Source organism: Aptenodytes patagonicus, chromosome 7 (genome assembly GCF_965638725.1).
Source record: "Aptenodytes patagonicus chromosome 7, bAptPat1.pri.cur, whole genome shotgun sequence".
NCBI lineage: Eukaryota > Metazoa > Chordata > Aves > Sphenisciformes > Spheniscidae > Aptenodytes > Aptenodytes patagonicus.
This window is the reverse complement of record NC_134955.1, coordinates 28,654,986-28,669,836: the sequence shown is the minus strand read 5'-3', so window position 1 is coordinate 28,669,836 and position 14,851 is coordinate 28,654,986. Positions and strand designations below refer to the sequence as shown.

Below are 14,851 nucleotides of genomic sequence, written 5' to 3'. Positions count from 1 at the left end.
TTTATGCCAAGGGCAAGTTTACATATTGTAAAATAAAGACAGATAACACCTACAACTGCAGTTAGTGACCCTCTTGTATTCACCTTATTGAAAGACCAAGTCATCTCCAATATATAAAATCAAGTACCTACCTTAAGACAGCTTATCTAAATCTTTGCAGATGTGTCTAATTTCTTGAACTAATTTGGCTATAACAAACACTTCATATGTGAGCCTCCTGAGCGTGTCTGAACTTGATGTTTTTCCTTCAGGGACTGTCCCTCGTTTTTTCAGCTTCTTCTGACTCACCTCTTTATCCCATTTGAAAAGAAAACAAAAGAAACCCAGGGCTTGAATGCCTACACAGTGCCCTGCTAACCTGCTCCTTTTTTAAAAGCTGGGATCTCTTCAGAAAACACTGAATGCATCCTTCTTGAGTGGGGCTGGCACTCCAGTGTTACTCCGGATCCCTTTGGGGGCCAAGCTTTATCCATGCCTCATAAGGGGAAAGTTTACTCCTTTATCTGAATTAGCCTGAATACAGCAACTGCTCTCCACTAGCTGGTGACACGTTCAGCAACACTTCAGACTGGCAAAGAAAATTAGAGCCTTCAAATGGAGAAATAGATGCAGCGTAGACAGGGGCATTACCTTCGCTCACTTTAGCAGGAAGCCTTTAACCTCGTTATTGGATCATATGTTCAGTTTTGGTTGGGTGGGTTTTTTTTTTGGTTGGGGTTGGGTTTCTCTCTTGGGTTGGGTTTCTCTTTTTGGGGGTGTGGGAGGGTTTTGCAGGGGGGTTGGGGGGTTGCTTTGTTTGGGGTTTTGTTTTTTTGTTGGGGTTTTTTTAAAGGACCCAGTTCCTTCTCTAATCTAGTAAAGATACCCACCAACTCCAAACATTTTGCTCGAATATAAGAAGCCGAATAATGACAGCATGTTATTAAATACCATTAGCAGATAAACCATGGAAGTACCAACCATATTTATAGCTACTCAGTAGCCATCTAACAAAGTTTAAATGAAACACAGTGGGTTTGAAAATACTTCTCGGGCCTCAGCATAAAGAAAACTTGCAGCTCACTGGATCAAACCTGTCCAGGCAAGTGGTGGACCGATTCAGTAACAGCTTCTATTACAAATACCCATGCTATCACAACTGATAAACAGCTGACCACCAAAACAAGGAACTGCTCAGGGATTGGTATTTTTCTGTTTTCTTCTTGTTGTTGGGGGTTTTGGGGGTTGGTTTGTTTTTTTAATCAGGATGACCAAAAGTGGAGTCCAACTACTGGAAGATTAACTGATGCCCTGGATGTGGTCCAGGGCACCACAGAAATTCTGAAAGTGGAGAGTCAGAAATTTTTCTATAATTGGCAGCTTTGTTTCCTTAACAGTTTTCTCCCTTCAGGGCATTTCAGGACAGCATGCTGGGCTGTTTACAGTTTTGGAAAGAACATTACACACCCCAACCCCAAGCCTTTTACTTGCTCTGTGCCAGCTGTCCTCGAAGAAGCCTTAAGAATTCCTAGCCTCAGAGCAATATAAGCTCACTTGTAATTGTCACTTTTACAGATGCTGAACCTCTAGAAAACCAAAGTGAAGCAGCAAATTGGTAATACTTCATAATGGTACAGGATCCCATGAAAGCACTGACAAAAAGGTAGGGAGAGAAGAGGAATAAAAAGCAGCACATTAAAATCGCCACAGAGAAAGGATGTCAGGATATTTTATGCATTATGCAGTGGTTTACCATTCCAATTAGAAACTTTAGCACCTTACAGAGATGATGGTCCCATATTTTAACATGCCCTGCCCCCTCCCCCAGCATCTTTGGCGCTATTAATTTTGTGGAGATTCTGGTACCACTGTTCTGGGAGCACAGCTGGCTTTGATACAAAGAAGAATATCGGAGTACTACGTCATGTTATTCAATTCTCCATTGGGGAAAAAAAAGTTATTTCATGTGGCCTTCAGCTCTCAGACTACAAATCTATTACCACTCCAAAGGACTTCTTGGTTGCGTGCTGAGCCCAACACTAAAAGCCTTTCCTGATATGTGCATACAGAAACAGTGTAAACAGCTCTACCAGTGTTTAAAAAGAAAAGAAAAAAAAGCTGCAATCAGTAAATGCTATTTATAACAGGAGTTCTAGCCAAAAGATACAAGTGTCCAAATAATTTCAGACAATTTTGCTGCCCAAAGAGGTCTCAAGTGACTGATGAAGAAAGAGGTAATATTAAGTGAAATATAAAAGCTGTCTCTGGCTTTGCAATCTGGGATCCACAGAGAGAATGCATGTATAAGCTTCCCTAGAAAAGACCAGAGAGGATAAAAGCATGTGCTGGCAGTTTCTGTCTCAAAGTCCCTTTGTCAAGTTTTAAGACTTCCAGAGTGCATTGACTGTAAAATTGATACGATCCACATAGGTTATGGGCCAGTGCAAGCTGTATACTTTGTATTAAAAGAACACAGATGGGAAAAAAATAAAACAACAAAACAAAAACAAAACTGTTGTGAACAATGAGGCATGTCACTGACCTGCAAAAACACAAGCAAACTTGTCTCTAGAAAAGAAGAGAAACAGATTATTAGTACTCTGAACTATCCCAGCTCTGGCCATGGGCCTACCTATCTTGTAAGCCAGTAACTTCTGTTTTTAAAATGTCTGTTCTTAAGTGAAGTGTCCAGTACTAACAATAAAGCATGCCATTTCATTTATTCCAAATTAAACTGCAGCATCTCAGGCTTTGAATATCAGCAAGATGTTAACGAGTTCAAGAGCATTTTTATTGTATTTAATAAATTCTAGTAATTTAATAAATATTAGTAATAACTTAGCATTCCCACTATTGTACATGTGGGCGGGTTCTCCAAGAATGATCAGAAGATCATCAGACAGGCATGAAAACAGTGTATGCAGCTATACAGCCCAAAAGCTTTACCTTCACTGCCAGTGATCCTCACGTAGGCTGTAGTCACAAGACATGCTATTTCCTCAAAGTATTTTCTACAACAAATCAGTTTCCCTTGTATTTTACACAGTTTAATTTTGAGGCAAATTGCTTCATCGAAACCCCCATGTCTTTCAGAAGCTCAAAAGAGCAAAGAGGAAAACATCGTGCATACTGAAGACAGTCAGAGATCACCTTGCCAATGACTACAGACTACACAGCCCCTCCTTCTTTTACAGGAGCTTCATTGATAGAGCAATAAAACCTGGTTCGGAGACTGAAAGGAGATCTCCAAGAACGAACCAGATGCCTAAAACATCATTTGGAATATATGTGAGCAATCACGCAGCTCCAGGGACTTTCTAGTTCCCTTCCTTGTTTATACTCCAAGCCCCCCGGCAATACAGAGATTACGATGCCAACCTCTTCCTAAATTGCACGAAACAATACCATGTAAGAAGCCCCAGAAATGCTATCCTGGATAGAAGACCTGATTTCTACTAGCAGGTTCATTAAAAATATTGACTCAATTCATACCAAGAGTCATGCCATTCCTGCTAACCCTTTTCATGTCTCCGCTTGAAAGACTGAGCAAAATAAAAAAGTTTATGCAAAACCAAAACAAAAACGATGATTTGCCTTCTTTGCACTGCATCAACTCAGCTAAACAAACAAGACAACTCAAAGAGTCCTAGTTTGGTAAGTAATCAAACTATGTAGCACTGGAATTTGAACAATGCTGTAACAACAACAAAATCAGTAAAAAAAGGGTGACATGACTCATATCCAGAATAGTTCCACGTATCAAAACTTAAGTGTTAGAGGAACAGGACTATGTTCAGTATTAAGCGACAGGGCCACATGAATTTCTGACAGTGTACCTGATCAGCTACATATTTAAATTTTCCTCAAACAACATGATTCGTCTTCCCTTAACTCCCTTTGTGATACTTCCATATGAGCTTTATGACTGTTCTCAGAGGTTCTAGCTCTTCTTGGGTTAAAAACGAAACAAAAAAAAACCAGAAAATGTTTTGCATAGAGACAACTTCGAGTTATCTTGCAGCAATATCTAAATGAACAGAAAATTGGAAATAAAAGTTAAATTGGAAATAAAGTTACATTGCACTGGAATCTTTAAACAAGGCTAACCCACAAACAAAAATAGTCCACGAGGTACAAGTATCTTAAGCATGATTAATCAAAACAATGAAAAAAGCAAAACTACAATCCATTCTTTCGCTGTTTCTACTTCTGTGTCCTTGATTATGCTTTTAAAAAAACAAAAGCAGCTTAATTTAAGACACTAGAATCATGTAGATTCCTGACATTAGAGCACAGAGCCAGTCTTAAGTGTCCCTAAATATGAGGGGGAAAAAAAAAAAAACACACACTAAAAAAAGCCTTAGGAGGAGAGAAAGTAAGTTTATCATCCAACTATGCAACAGAGTCCAAAACTAATACCATGAAGGCACTTTCACTATATGGCCCTGGTTTTAGTCTTCAAAGTTTTTAAGATATTCCCCAAAGTATTATTCTGCAAGCTGAAGTTTTCCCTTGATTAAGGCCAGAGATATTTGGAAAGTAATTCCAAAGCACATCTTCTGCAGATACACTGCTCTAAGTTGTATCCACAGCTCTAAGCGCTTCCACATAAATCAGAACAGGATTCCTAAAGAAAAATAACTTGTATTAGTGCTTCATGATTAAAAAATTCAATGCCATGTTTTAAATTGAAACTACAAACAGCTCAGGAAATTCAATTACATTACAAAGATGTCAGTAGTACATTGTCATTTCAAGATCCTATATGACTGCAACAAGGAGCTGACTGCCATTAGAATCTTAATTTGTCTTCCCAGTCTGGATTAAATGAGCTATAATACTCCTCTTAAGAGAACTTTTCAGTCAAAAGAAGTACATTAAATTGCTAGTTATTTCCACTCCCTCATCATTTTGCTGTAAGAGAAACTTGCAGATATCAACTCCTAAAGGTCAGAAAATGAATGGTAAATATAAGAAGGGAAGTAATAAAAATAAAAGTATGTGATCAGCTGTGTCTGGAGTCTGACAGTTTCATTTACCAATGAGAATATGGAGCACTTTCATGACTATTGTTACCATTTCCACACAAACTTAATGAATTCTTGAGAAGAGAGATATTAGTTCCAATCCAGAAGATAGGAAGAGAATAAATATAAATTCACAAAGCTGTAAGATAAGTCAAACAGCAGAACTGAGATCCAGAAGATTGAGAGTTGGGTTCCCCAGTTCCATACTCAGACCATGGCATCTTTTGCTAAGTACTCTACACAGCAGGAAATGAGGGACAGACAGAAAAGAGAGAACTAGAGCAATAGAGAGAGGGGCAAATAGAGCAACATAGAATTCAGATTAACCCCTTAAGAGAATTATTCTCATTTAGATAGGAAAGTAAAGGAATTTTCAATTCAAAATCCCAGTATTTACAGTAAAAGTCACATCAAGGTTCCTCAAGCTCAAGAGCCACAGCCAAGTGCCCCCTAGTGACATCGTGCACGCAAGAGAAATTTGGGAGCACCAACATTACAGAGTAGCAGAAGCGGCATGGGGTATCCACAAGTATTTTATGCATTCAAGGCTGCACTTAAGGCATGTGCACGTTATCCAAGTAATAAAGAAAAAGCAACTGGAAGCGAGAACATATTTTACAAAAAATGCAGTTCATACGATTTCCTGCTCACATGGAAATAATCAAACAAGGTAACAAGCCAAAAAGCAAAAATGATCTACACAGAAGCTGAAGTCTTCAGGAACAGATGTATCAGAACTAAAGAAGAGGTGGGAGACAAAGAAGATTTAGACTCCGAACAAAGAAACACAGCCAATTCTTGACACTCTTTCCCTTCTTGGCCTTGGACTGAGACTGTGGGAAAAATGTAAAGGGAGAGGGGGAAAGTGTCCGAAACACGGGTCCGAGACTTGTCTCAGCAATCCCACGCTGCTCAAGGTGGAGAATTAGTGCTACATACCAGGAAGAGGGCAGCAGGAATAGCTCTGCCGGGACAGCCCAAAAGACCTCACTGAGAACATTTGAAGCGGAGCTGTGCGAGCACACAGATCAAAATGACTCTCTCCATGCTCAGGCCTGGCACCTCATCATCCTGCGCACCTTCAACAAACAGTTTACAAAAACTGGAGACAACAAACAGTTACTAGACAACAATCCTAGTCAGAGCTCTTCACAACCAACGTTAAATCCCAAGAGGCAGACAAGAAGGTCTCCTCTTGTTTTAAGTAACCCAATCAATGGGTCTTTCATTAAGTGACTACTATATCATTTAACAACTTTCCATTAAAATATTTCTAATATTAATCCTCTTCCACTGCACATCACCTCATTATTTGCTTTTGAAAACCACAATTCTTTTGTCCTCACCTCATTAATATTTCATTTCTATCACCCTCCTTGCTAGGTTAGTGGAGGGCTACTAACACAAAACACACGAGGTAACTATTAACATGCACTATGCCCTTTATCAGGTCTCCAATAATACAAACTCAATAGGGAAAAAAAAGTACCTTAATGCTATTTGTATTAATAGTACTAATAAGTATTAACATCAACAATAACTTTGTAAGAGCCTTGAATTCAGTTAGCTTGCTAACCATGGCATAAAAGATACTAAAGTTACTTTCCAGAAGTTTCATAAAAAATTATGACACAAAAAAAGGAGTAGGAATTCAAATTCCTAACTTATGGCAAAGGGATACTAGCAGACAGTATCGTTGCTTGCCTTCTTTATAACTGGTTGTTACAGCTGCATAAAAGTTAAAAGTGCTGCACAGAAAATGGAAAAGTAGGAAACAACCAAACAAGAATCCAGAGGGTCAGTTATGACTCAGAAAAGGGCAAAAGAAAGAACACTAAGAAGAAGCTGTCAGCAAAGTAAACATTCTGCATAAACTCCCCAGCAACTAAATCTGAAAAGGCAAGTCCAGATATTTGGATCCAAATATATTCTTCATTCCAAGTATCAGATAAAATATAAATGCTAATGGACTGCCATACTCATTAACATCCACGCTGCCACAAATCAACAGATGAGTACAAGATAAGTATTTGTTACTGTCGAAACACAAATGGACCAATTTAAAAAAAAAAAAAATTATCTACAGCAGCACCAATTCTGGACCACAGAACTATTAAGCAAGCTATACTGAAGAGTTATGAATGTTAGAAATTGCATTACAGCAGCCTTTCAGAATACAAAAAAGGATTTTAAGTTTAGCAGAGAATTTCAGGTACTGTTGCCTACGTCACCCATAAGGCATTCAAATCTGCCTGGATTTAACCCCATACCACATTCTGAAGACTGACCCAACAACAAAATTAAACAGTCTGGTAATGGATTGGCAGTAAGCGTACATTACCCAGCAGGTCATTCTTAGGTCCCATTTTAACATTCCCATTAGCAATATGAAAGAGGATGGGAGTGGCAAAGGCAAAGAAGCCAGATGACATTTGCAGAGGACACCAAACCGGGTGGAGCAGTAAACAAGGACAAATATAGAAAAACGCATTGGGCTTTTATATAAAGATCTAAGAACATTTCATACGGAGGAGAAAATGGAGCAGCACTGAGCACTTTTCCTGAATGTATTTATACGGACTCTACATTCACACAGCTGATCTTCCCGGGGACTAGCCTGCACCTAGATAATAGCTATTCTTGAATCGGTCTCTTACAACAGAGCGATACTGTAAAAGTGTGTACTGGGAAAAATTATGCGCAACCATCTAAAACATCTCTGGAAGATGAAATGCTGTTTTAGTGCAGGAACCGTGTTGCAAAAATTGCTTTCCACAGACAGGTATGGTACTGACACGATCAGAAATAATCTCAGAAAACTCAACGAACACTACAGAAATTTACGTGTTGTCTGGAGCATTATTGTAAGTGAAAACAAAACCGTTTCTATAGCTAGTGAATTAACTGGGTATGCTCCCTCACAAGAAAAGAGGTAATCAAGTATCATCATACTAGAGGCACACATGAATGCATTTTATGCAAAATACTACTTACACAAGCAAGTGTTCTGCAACACACGATGAAAAACAGAAGGAGAGATAGAGAAGGCAACACTTACTTCACATTTTATTTGGCTAAGGCCGGAAAACAACAACAAAAATACTTATTATTTCAAAACAGCAGCCCCAAAACGCAGCCTGACCTTACCCAGACCGCGGGTGCGTGGAAGCCCCGGCCTGTTCTGCGGGAGCAGCAGGCGAGAAGGGGCCGATGGAGAGGGAAGCTCAAGGCACCCAAGCTCGGGTTTAAAAATCCGCTTTTTAGGAGCGCTCAGGCGGGCGGCCGCAGGGCAGGGGCAGCTCCCCGGGACTCGGGAGCCGCTTTGCTCGGAGGCCTCCCCTCCCTCCCGGCCCCCAGCACCGGCCCCGACCCCGCCGGCCGGCCAGCGGGTGGCAAGCGCCGCGAGTTTCGCCCTCCGCCGGCCGCGGCCGGCCCGGGACAGCGCGGCCCGAGGGGAGCGGAGCCCGCCGTCGCCGCGGCAGCCTCCCCGCTCCCCCCGCCGCAGGCCGCGGTCCCCGAGCTCCCGAACAAAGGCCCCGGCAGCGAGCCCCGGCCCCGCTCCCCTCCGCCCGCCGCGGCCCGGCGGCCCCGCGCGGGCAGGTGCCCGCCACCTTCCGGGGCGCCGCCGCGGGGACGGCCGCGCCCGCCCGCCCGGGGAGCAGCGGCGGCGCGGCCCTGGCCTGGAGCCGCGCCGGGCGCGTAGGCCCGGAGCCCTACCTGGTGCGGAAGGGCCGGGGCCGGCCGGCCGGGCGGAGCGGGGCCAGGGCCAGGGCCAGGGCTGGGCCCGGAAGGAGCGGCCCCCAGCGCTCGGTCGTCGCCGCCGCCGCTCCGAGCTCCGACCAGGCGAGCCAGCCGAGCGCCGAGCCGGACTCGAAGAGCGGCGCCGAGAGCGGTACCAAGGCCCGAGCAGCCGAAGGTAGAACGCCGCCAGGCCGCGCCAGCCGAACGAAGAGCTCTTCCACCGCGGCGCGGCGCGGCGCGGCGCTGCGCTGCGCGCGGCCGCCCGGGGGCGACGGAGGGCAGGCCAGACGAGTCGAACCCGGAGGGCGGCGAGGGGCGGATGCCGCTGCCGGGCGCCGCTGCCGGGCCTGGCCGGGCCGCCCTGCCCGCCGCCCCGCGCCTGCGGGTGCCCGGGGCCCCCCGCCGGGCAGGACGGGCAGGCGGCGGGGCCGGGAGTCGCGCTGTGCCGGGCATCCGGTCAAGGGAAAAATTACGGTGTGCCGGGCGGGCCCCGGCCTGCCCCGCGAAGCCCTTCGGGGCTGCGCCGGGCCCCGCACCGGGGGTGTCCGCCCGTTACCCCGAGATGGGGAGGCCTCTCGGGGAGGCCTCTCGGGCAGGCAGCGCCCTGCTCCCTCTTTCGTGTAGGCTACTGTTCTTAAATCCCACCCTACAGGACGTTCTCCACGTCTCGTCTATCTTTTTTTTTCCCCTCAAAGACTGATAGTGGAAAAAATGTAATTAAAAACAGGCAAGAGAAGATAGATGGTATCAGAGTGAAACACATTTAGAGAGAAAAAGATAAGGGCATCAGATGAGATGTAACTGAAAAGCTTCTTTTCCTGAAATAGCAGTGTTACTATTTATTGTTATATATTGATCTCCAGCATCACGGGTGGTGGAGACGCAGAACGTGTACGCAGCCCCTTGGGAAGAGGGGCACCCTGCAACGAGAAGCCCTAGGGAGGCAATAGGACGAGCTGCTGCATCCTCCTGCCTCATCTGTATTGGAGAAGCGGGAGCCTCGGGAGGGACTTGGTTGCGGGAAGGAAAATCTAAGCAAGCCAGGGCACTTTGCACCATCAAGTCAGCAAGGGGAAAAAAAAAAAAAAAGAGTCAAAAGGCCCGGAGAGGTGAAGCTCAGGGCTTGAGGTTTGCTGTAATACGCAGGTCGGAGGGAGCAAAGGCAGCCTGCAGAACAGCTAGACGGTCTTCGAGGAGGTATTTTAAAGGAAAACTGAAAATGGCTTGTGATGGGATTTTACAAGGAATTTAGTCAAGTAGTGAAAACTGCAATACCTTGGACAGTCATTCACTGCCATCCTCCAACACGTGACTGAGGTTTATCAGACATTATACGGCCAGGGTAGACTTGACTTTTCAAAGCTCTGACAACGCACAAATTTGTAAGTACTCCAGAATGCAGCTGGCAAGATGAGGTGAAAGCACAGAGGAGCAGGAAAGCAAAAAAGAAACATGAATCTCAGGCTGCCAAATTTAAATATTGTCTAAACCCGAGGGAAAAGAGAAAAGTCTAGATGAATCTTTTTGAAAGAAGTTGCTTAGGAGTACACGGGGCAAACTCTCCTCTAGATGAGGAAGTTCCATTTCCCAAGTGAACTGAGAGGTACTGACATCTGACTCAAGGAAGAACAGTAGTTTTGCTGAGTGGATTGGTCTTGTCTGGTGCGGCCTGATGCAGGTTTTGCCCAAACTGATAAGCAGCGAGATCAGTTTTGAAATTAAACTCTACCAAAGGTGACAGTGGCTGAAGGAAGACAAAACCCAGCAGCAAATGTGTTCCGGGAAAAGCCTCCACTTTGAGTTCACTCTGGTCTCAGCACGCGCTGGGAAGAGCTATTCATAGCATAAGTTGAGAAACTCCAGCTCGTTATTACGTGACAGGGTTTGTACCTACACATGTCCAAGTCTCACTTGACCTTAGCGTCACCCACGCAGCTCTGCTGGTGTTTAGGTCTAAAGATCAGTATTTTTAGCATAGTCCATCAGATATGATTTTGAGCCATCAGGCACCATACACAGCAGCAATTCTTACCTTAAAAATGCTTTTTTTTTTTTTAGAAAACGATGCTTGTCTGCTTCTTCCTAGGTAAAAGGAGCAGGGTTTTTGCCACAGTGAGCAATAGTAGTTCTTACTTCATGGGAAGATGTGTAAAGAAAATATAATTACATCTCAGACTGTTGTACATATTATGTAACAGTTCTCATCAAGGCTTATGAAAACATGCTGCTTATACATCATAAAGCATGCTTGGTTTTCTATAAGATAGTAAATGCTTGCTGCCATTGCTAACCTGACAGAACTATACCTAATCCAGCATCTCCATCCTACACTTAGGAACGTGTCCCATACTTTCTTATTCTTCAAACGTGGGGCACGATCCAGGCTCATTTCCTCTAAGAGAACAGAGAGACCTGCCGTGCCAGATGGTTGCACTGCTACTTTAAGTAGCTACATTTTTTCAGCGTTCTGCATTCCCTACCAGTTGTGTTTCACTTACTGCCCAGTAAACAATAAAATCCAAGAAACAAAAATTTTCTCAGACTGCTGTTAAGAGATCCTTGGAAACACCTGCACCTTTTGGAACGAGAACATTGCCAGGAAACTTTCCAGTCCTGTGCCAGCAACAACTGCGTGCATTAGTCGTCTTTTTTCCACTGAATAGGTAGATTGCCAGCAGTGGTACAGCAGCCTTTCTGTACCTCAGCTCTGATCTAAACGGAGAACTTTTGCAACCAGTTCAATTTTTGTGACCAGCCAGTCCTTGGCATTTCTTTTACAGCAGCCAACAAGATGAGTAGTTACTGACAATTTCTGTTGTGGCAGACACACCTAGCAAGAACTAGACTTACATTCACTAGCCCATTTCCTAATATCTGTTAAGTAACTGACAGAGCCAACCACAGCTCAACATCTTCCCCAGTCTGTTTGGGAAAGAAGAAACGTTCAACCCTTCTTGACCTTCTAGGTACGTGCAAGCACTAGTGTGTACCCAGCAAAAAGCCAGACTCCTCCCAGAACACAGCTGTCAGCTTCCAGAGGAATCGCTGGGTTTTGCAAGATGTGCAAAACTGCAAAATGGTATTTAGCAAGAATTTGTATCTGCAAACGAAAAGATAAATGTTTGCTTTGCTGCTCATGAATTCAGGGTAGACATGAGTCCACATGGAAGTTTATTTCGTGTGAAATACTGTTTAAAATTCAGTCATGAATGTTCTGGGTTACAAAGCAGCATAGAATTGTTGTTGCTTTGTAAAACGGTGCGAGGCTTACAGATTTTTCATAATTATCAAAGACAATTTCCCAAGTCTCTCCACTGATCTCACATTAGTCATTGTTCTCTAAATCAGATGAAAGGGGAGTCTATAAGCATCACAACAGTAAAAATTTAGCGGTTAAATTGCATCTCTGGAAAGATCGAGAGAAATTCAGAATACTGCCTGAAATGAAGAGAGTAAAATTTCTCCTCGTCTCACGTCTGCTTAGTCCTTACAGACTTAAAGAGGAGGAAGGGTCATATTTCCTCTGTATATCTTCCCAGATGAACCATTAGAAGCCTTCCCTCTGTCACAATATTAGCTAAAATGAGTAAGTAAAAGCTCCTGACGAATACGACAGGCTTCCGAGTCCATTGATTCCATTTGCTCATACTCTTCTTCCAGTTGCTCCATGTGTCCTGTGGCCGGGGAAGACCACACGTCCAGCCCGTGTTCCAGGGAGATGTTATGGAGCACACAGCAGGCCAGAATGATGTGGCTGGATTTCTCTGGAGAATACTGCAGGGTGCCTTTGGACCCATCCAGGCAGCGGAAACGTGACCGAATGGTTCTGAACGTCCGCTCAATGACATTGTGAGTGGCAGAATGCGCCATGTTGTAACGATATTCTGCAGGTGTCTCAGGGATATGCAGAGGGGTCATCAACCACGTTCGGAGAAAGAAGGAGCTGTCACCTGTTAGCAGTGAAAAAGAGGAGGACAGGTTATATATCTACAGTTAATCACAGATTGCAGCTCTTCACCCTCGGTTTTCTGGTACTGCGGATACAGAATAACTTATTCCTGTGGCTAAAACAGAAGGCATGAGAAAACATGTAACTCAGGTTTACAAATGTGACAAACAACAAGATAAAGACATTCTGTTTTACACAGGGAAATCCTGGAAGAACACAGAAGAGTTTTAAGAGAATTCATTCACTACATAATACAGTGAAAGACAGCTGGACTAGGATCCTACACAGAATTTAAAATTGCATAATTCAGCTTAGAAAGGTGTAGGATACTGAAAACAAGGTCTTAACAGAATGAATGTAAACTCATACATACAACAATCAGACCGTATAAAACACAGATTGGAAGTTACTGTTCTAGACTTCTAAGAGAAGGATCGTCCAAACTGCATCGCAGATCTCAAGGAATTTGCAGGAAAGCAATCAAAAGTAAACATATGACTTGTTCCCAGAGGCTCTAGACTCAATAAGGAGCCGATATATAACAGACTTTCCACAGAAAATAACGATGAAAATTTGACTTACCAAGTAGCCAGCCATCTTTATGTAGCTCAGTTTCAAATTGGCTTGTAAGGGCTGCCTGTTGTAACACTGTGCAGTCGGGCAGGCTGCCTGGCCAGTGTGTTTCTGCACTCAGGAGGACTCCTCTGGCATCACACACCATCAAGCAGTTCAGAGAATGGAGACCCTTTCGGTTCACATAGGACAGGTCCTCAGCATTTGGTGCTTTGATTGCCACGTGGGTGCAGTCAACCACCCCCAGCACTCCCGGCATGCCTGCCAGCCCGTAAAAGTCATCCTTCAGGCTCTGAACGGTAGCTTCATCCTCAGGAAAGTGAATGAACTGTGAGGCTCTTTCCACCAATGCCTCAGTTACATTGGCAACGCAGCGGCTCATAGAGGCTTGACTAATGCCAATAGCATCCCCCATGCGAGTCTGGAAGGAGCCAGAGGTATAGAAACCCAGTGCAGCAAGTATCTGCGTCTCCGGACTGATGGCCCTGGACCGCTGCGTAGGGCGAGAGAGACTATCTCCCAGGAGATCCACCAGGTAGTAAATGAACTGTCGGGGAAAGCCGTACGTGGATACTAAATACTCATCCGTGACATCCTCCAGCTTGAAGCGATCCAAAGTCCTGTGTCCGCGGCCATACAGCAAGAGGTCGCAGTCAAGAACTGCAATAGGTACAGCCATGGCTGACGGCCAGGGGAGTCCTCTGGGGCTCCTCTGTTACAGAGCTTTCCCCAGAGCCTTCACCTGCATAAACCAAACGGGGAGGAGACTCAGGATGGTTTTTGCCGGTCAGCCTTTCAGACTCCGTTACCGTTCCGGTTATGCAACAAACCCTTTTACTTCTTTGTATCTGCTTTTAGAAGCACGGGGGCCAAAGCAGGGCGGCTCAATGCGGGGCTGACAACTCTCCAGCCCTGCCTGGCGGGAGGGGGCCTGGCGCTGACAGGAATTTACTTCCCGTGACGGGGAGGGGGCTGGTGAACCGCAGCAGCCCGCTTCCCGGGCTTGGGAGCCATCCCCAGTCACCGCCGACCCGGCCACGTTCACACCCGGAATGGCAGAGACACGAACCGCCGGCAGCCGTGTGTGTCCTCCCCCGCCCCGCTGCCGTCCGGCGGGTGAAACAGGCCCGGCGGGCCCTGCCCTTGCCGGACGGCCCCGCGCGCTGAGGGACAGCGGAGCGACCCCGCCGGCAGCGCCCGGAACCCGACCCCATCGGACGCCGACTCGGTCCTTACCGGCCTGCGGCCGCTTCCAGGCGGTCCCCCGCCCCCGAGGAGCCGCCGCGGCCGCCGCCGCCGCGCTGCCCGCCAGCCCGGCCCCCGAGGCGGGCGGCGCCGTTACCGCCACTCCGCCGAGGCCTCCACGTTCGCCGCAGCAGATTCGCCACAGCAAGGGGCTACCAGCAGGAGTGTCGGCGGGCGCTGCCCCTCTTATCTCGGCCCCGCTCCCTCCCCTGCCGGCCCGTCGGCCCGGGGCGGCGCGGGTGGGCGGGGAGCGGCGGCGGCGGCTCCGTGTGGAAAGTGCCGCCGCGGACACCCAGGCACCTCCCTCCCTCCCCCCGCCTGCAGCGGATGAAAACAA

General features: G+C 45.8%; 2 protein-coding genes across 5 annotated transcripts in view; both read right to left on the bottom strand.

Annotated features, from left to right (window-relative positions):
* Positions 1-11,821, bottom strand: part of AMBRA1 (autophagy and beclin 1 regulator 1) — a 141,373-nt gene extending 129,552 nt beyond the window's left edge. The window contains exon 1 of one of the 3 annotated variants that reach the window (XM_076344549.1): positions 10,023-11,821. The gene's annotated coding sequence lies outside the window, so the exon portion shown is untranslated. Of the gene's footprint in view, positions 1-8,723; positions 8,806-10,022 lie in introns of those variants that run through there. The other 2 variants (XM_076344550.1, XM_076344548.1) reach the window with 2 other exon arrangements.
* A 76-nt stretch (positions 11,822-11,897) lies between these two features.
* HARBI1 (harbinger transposase derived 1) lies at positions 11,898-14,566 on the bottom strand. 2 transcript variants are annotated; one of them, XM_076344552.1, is made up of 3 exons: positions 14,506-14,566; positions 13,279-14,011; positions 11,898-12,697 (listed from the first exon to the last, which is right to left on the bottom strand). In XM_076344552.1, exons 2-3 carry the CDS (start codon positions 13,946-13,948, stop codon positions 12,321-12,323), a joined length of 1,047 nt encoding a protein of 348 aa, XP_076200667.1. In that variant the 5' UTR covers positions 13,949-14,011; positions 14,506-14,566; the 3' UTR covers positions 11,898-12,320. The 2 variants fall into 2 exon arrangements, with proteins under 2 accessions (XP_076200667.1, XP_076200668.1); XM_076344553.1 differs by lacking the exon at positions 14,506-14,566 and having other exon boundaries at positions 13,279-14,450.
* Positions 14,567-14,851: the final 285 nt, after the last annotated feature.

What these genes read in the sequence shown, in the direction of transcription:
- HARBI1 (XM_076344552.1), bottom strand. Translation starts at nt 13,948, where the DNA reads ATGGCTGTACCTATTGCAGTTCTTGACTGCGACCTCTTGCTGTATGGC. An exon ending in TAAAGATGGCTGGCTACTTG is followed by an intron (nt 12,698 to 13,278) that starts GTAAGTCAAATT and finishes CACTGCTAACAG; the next exon opens with GTGACAGCTCCTTCTTTCTC.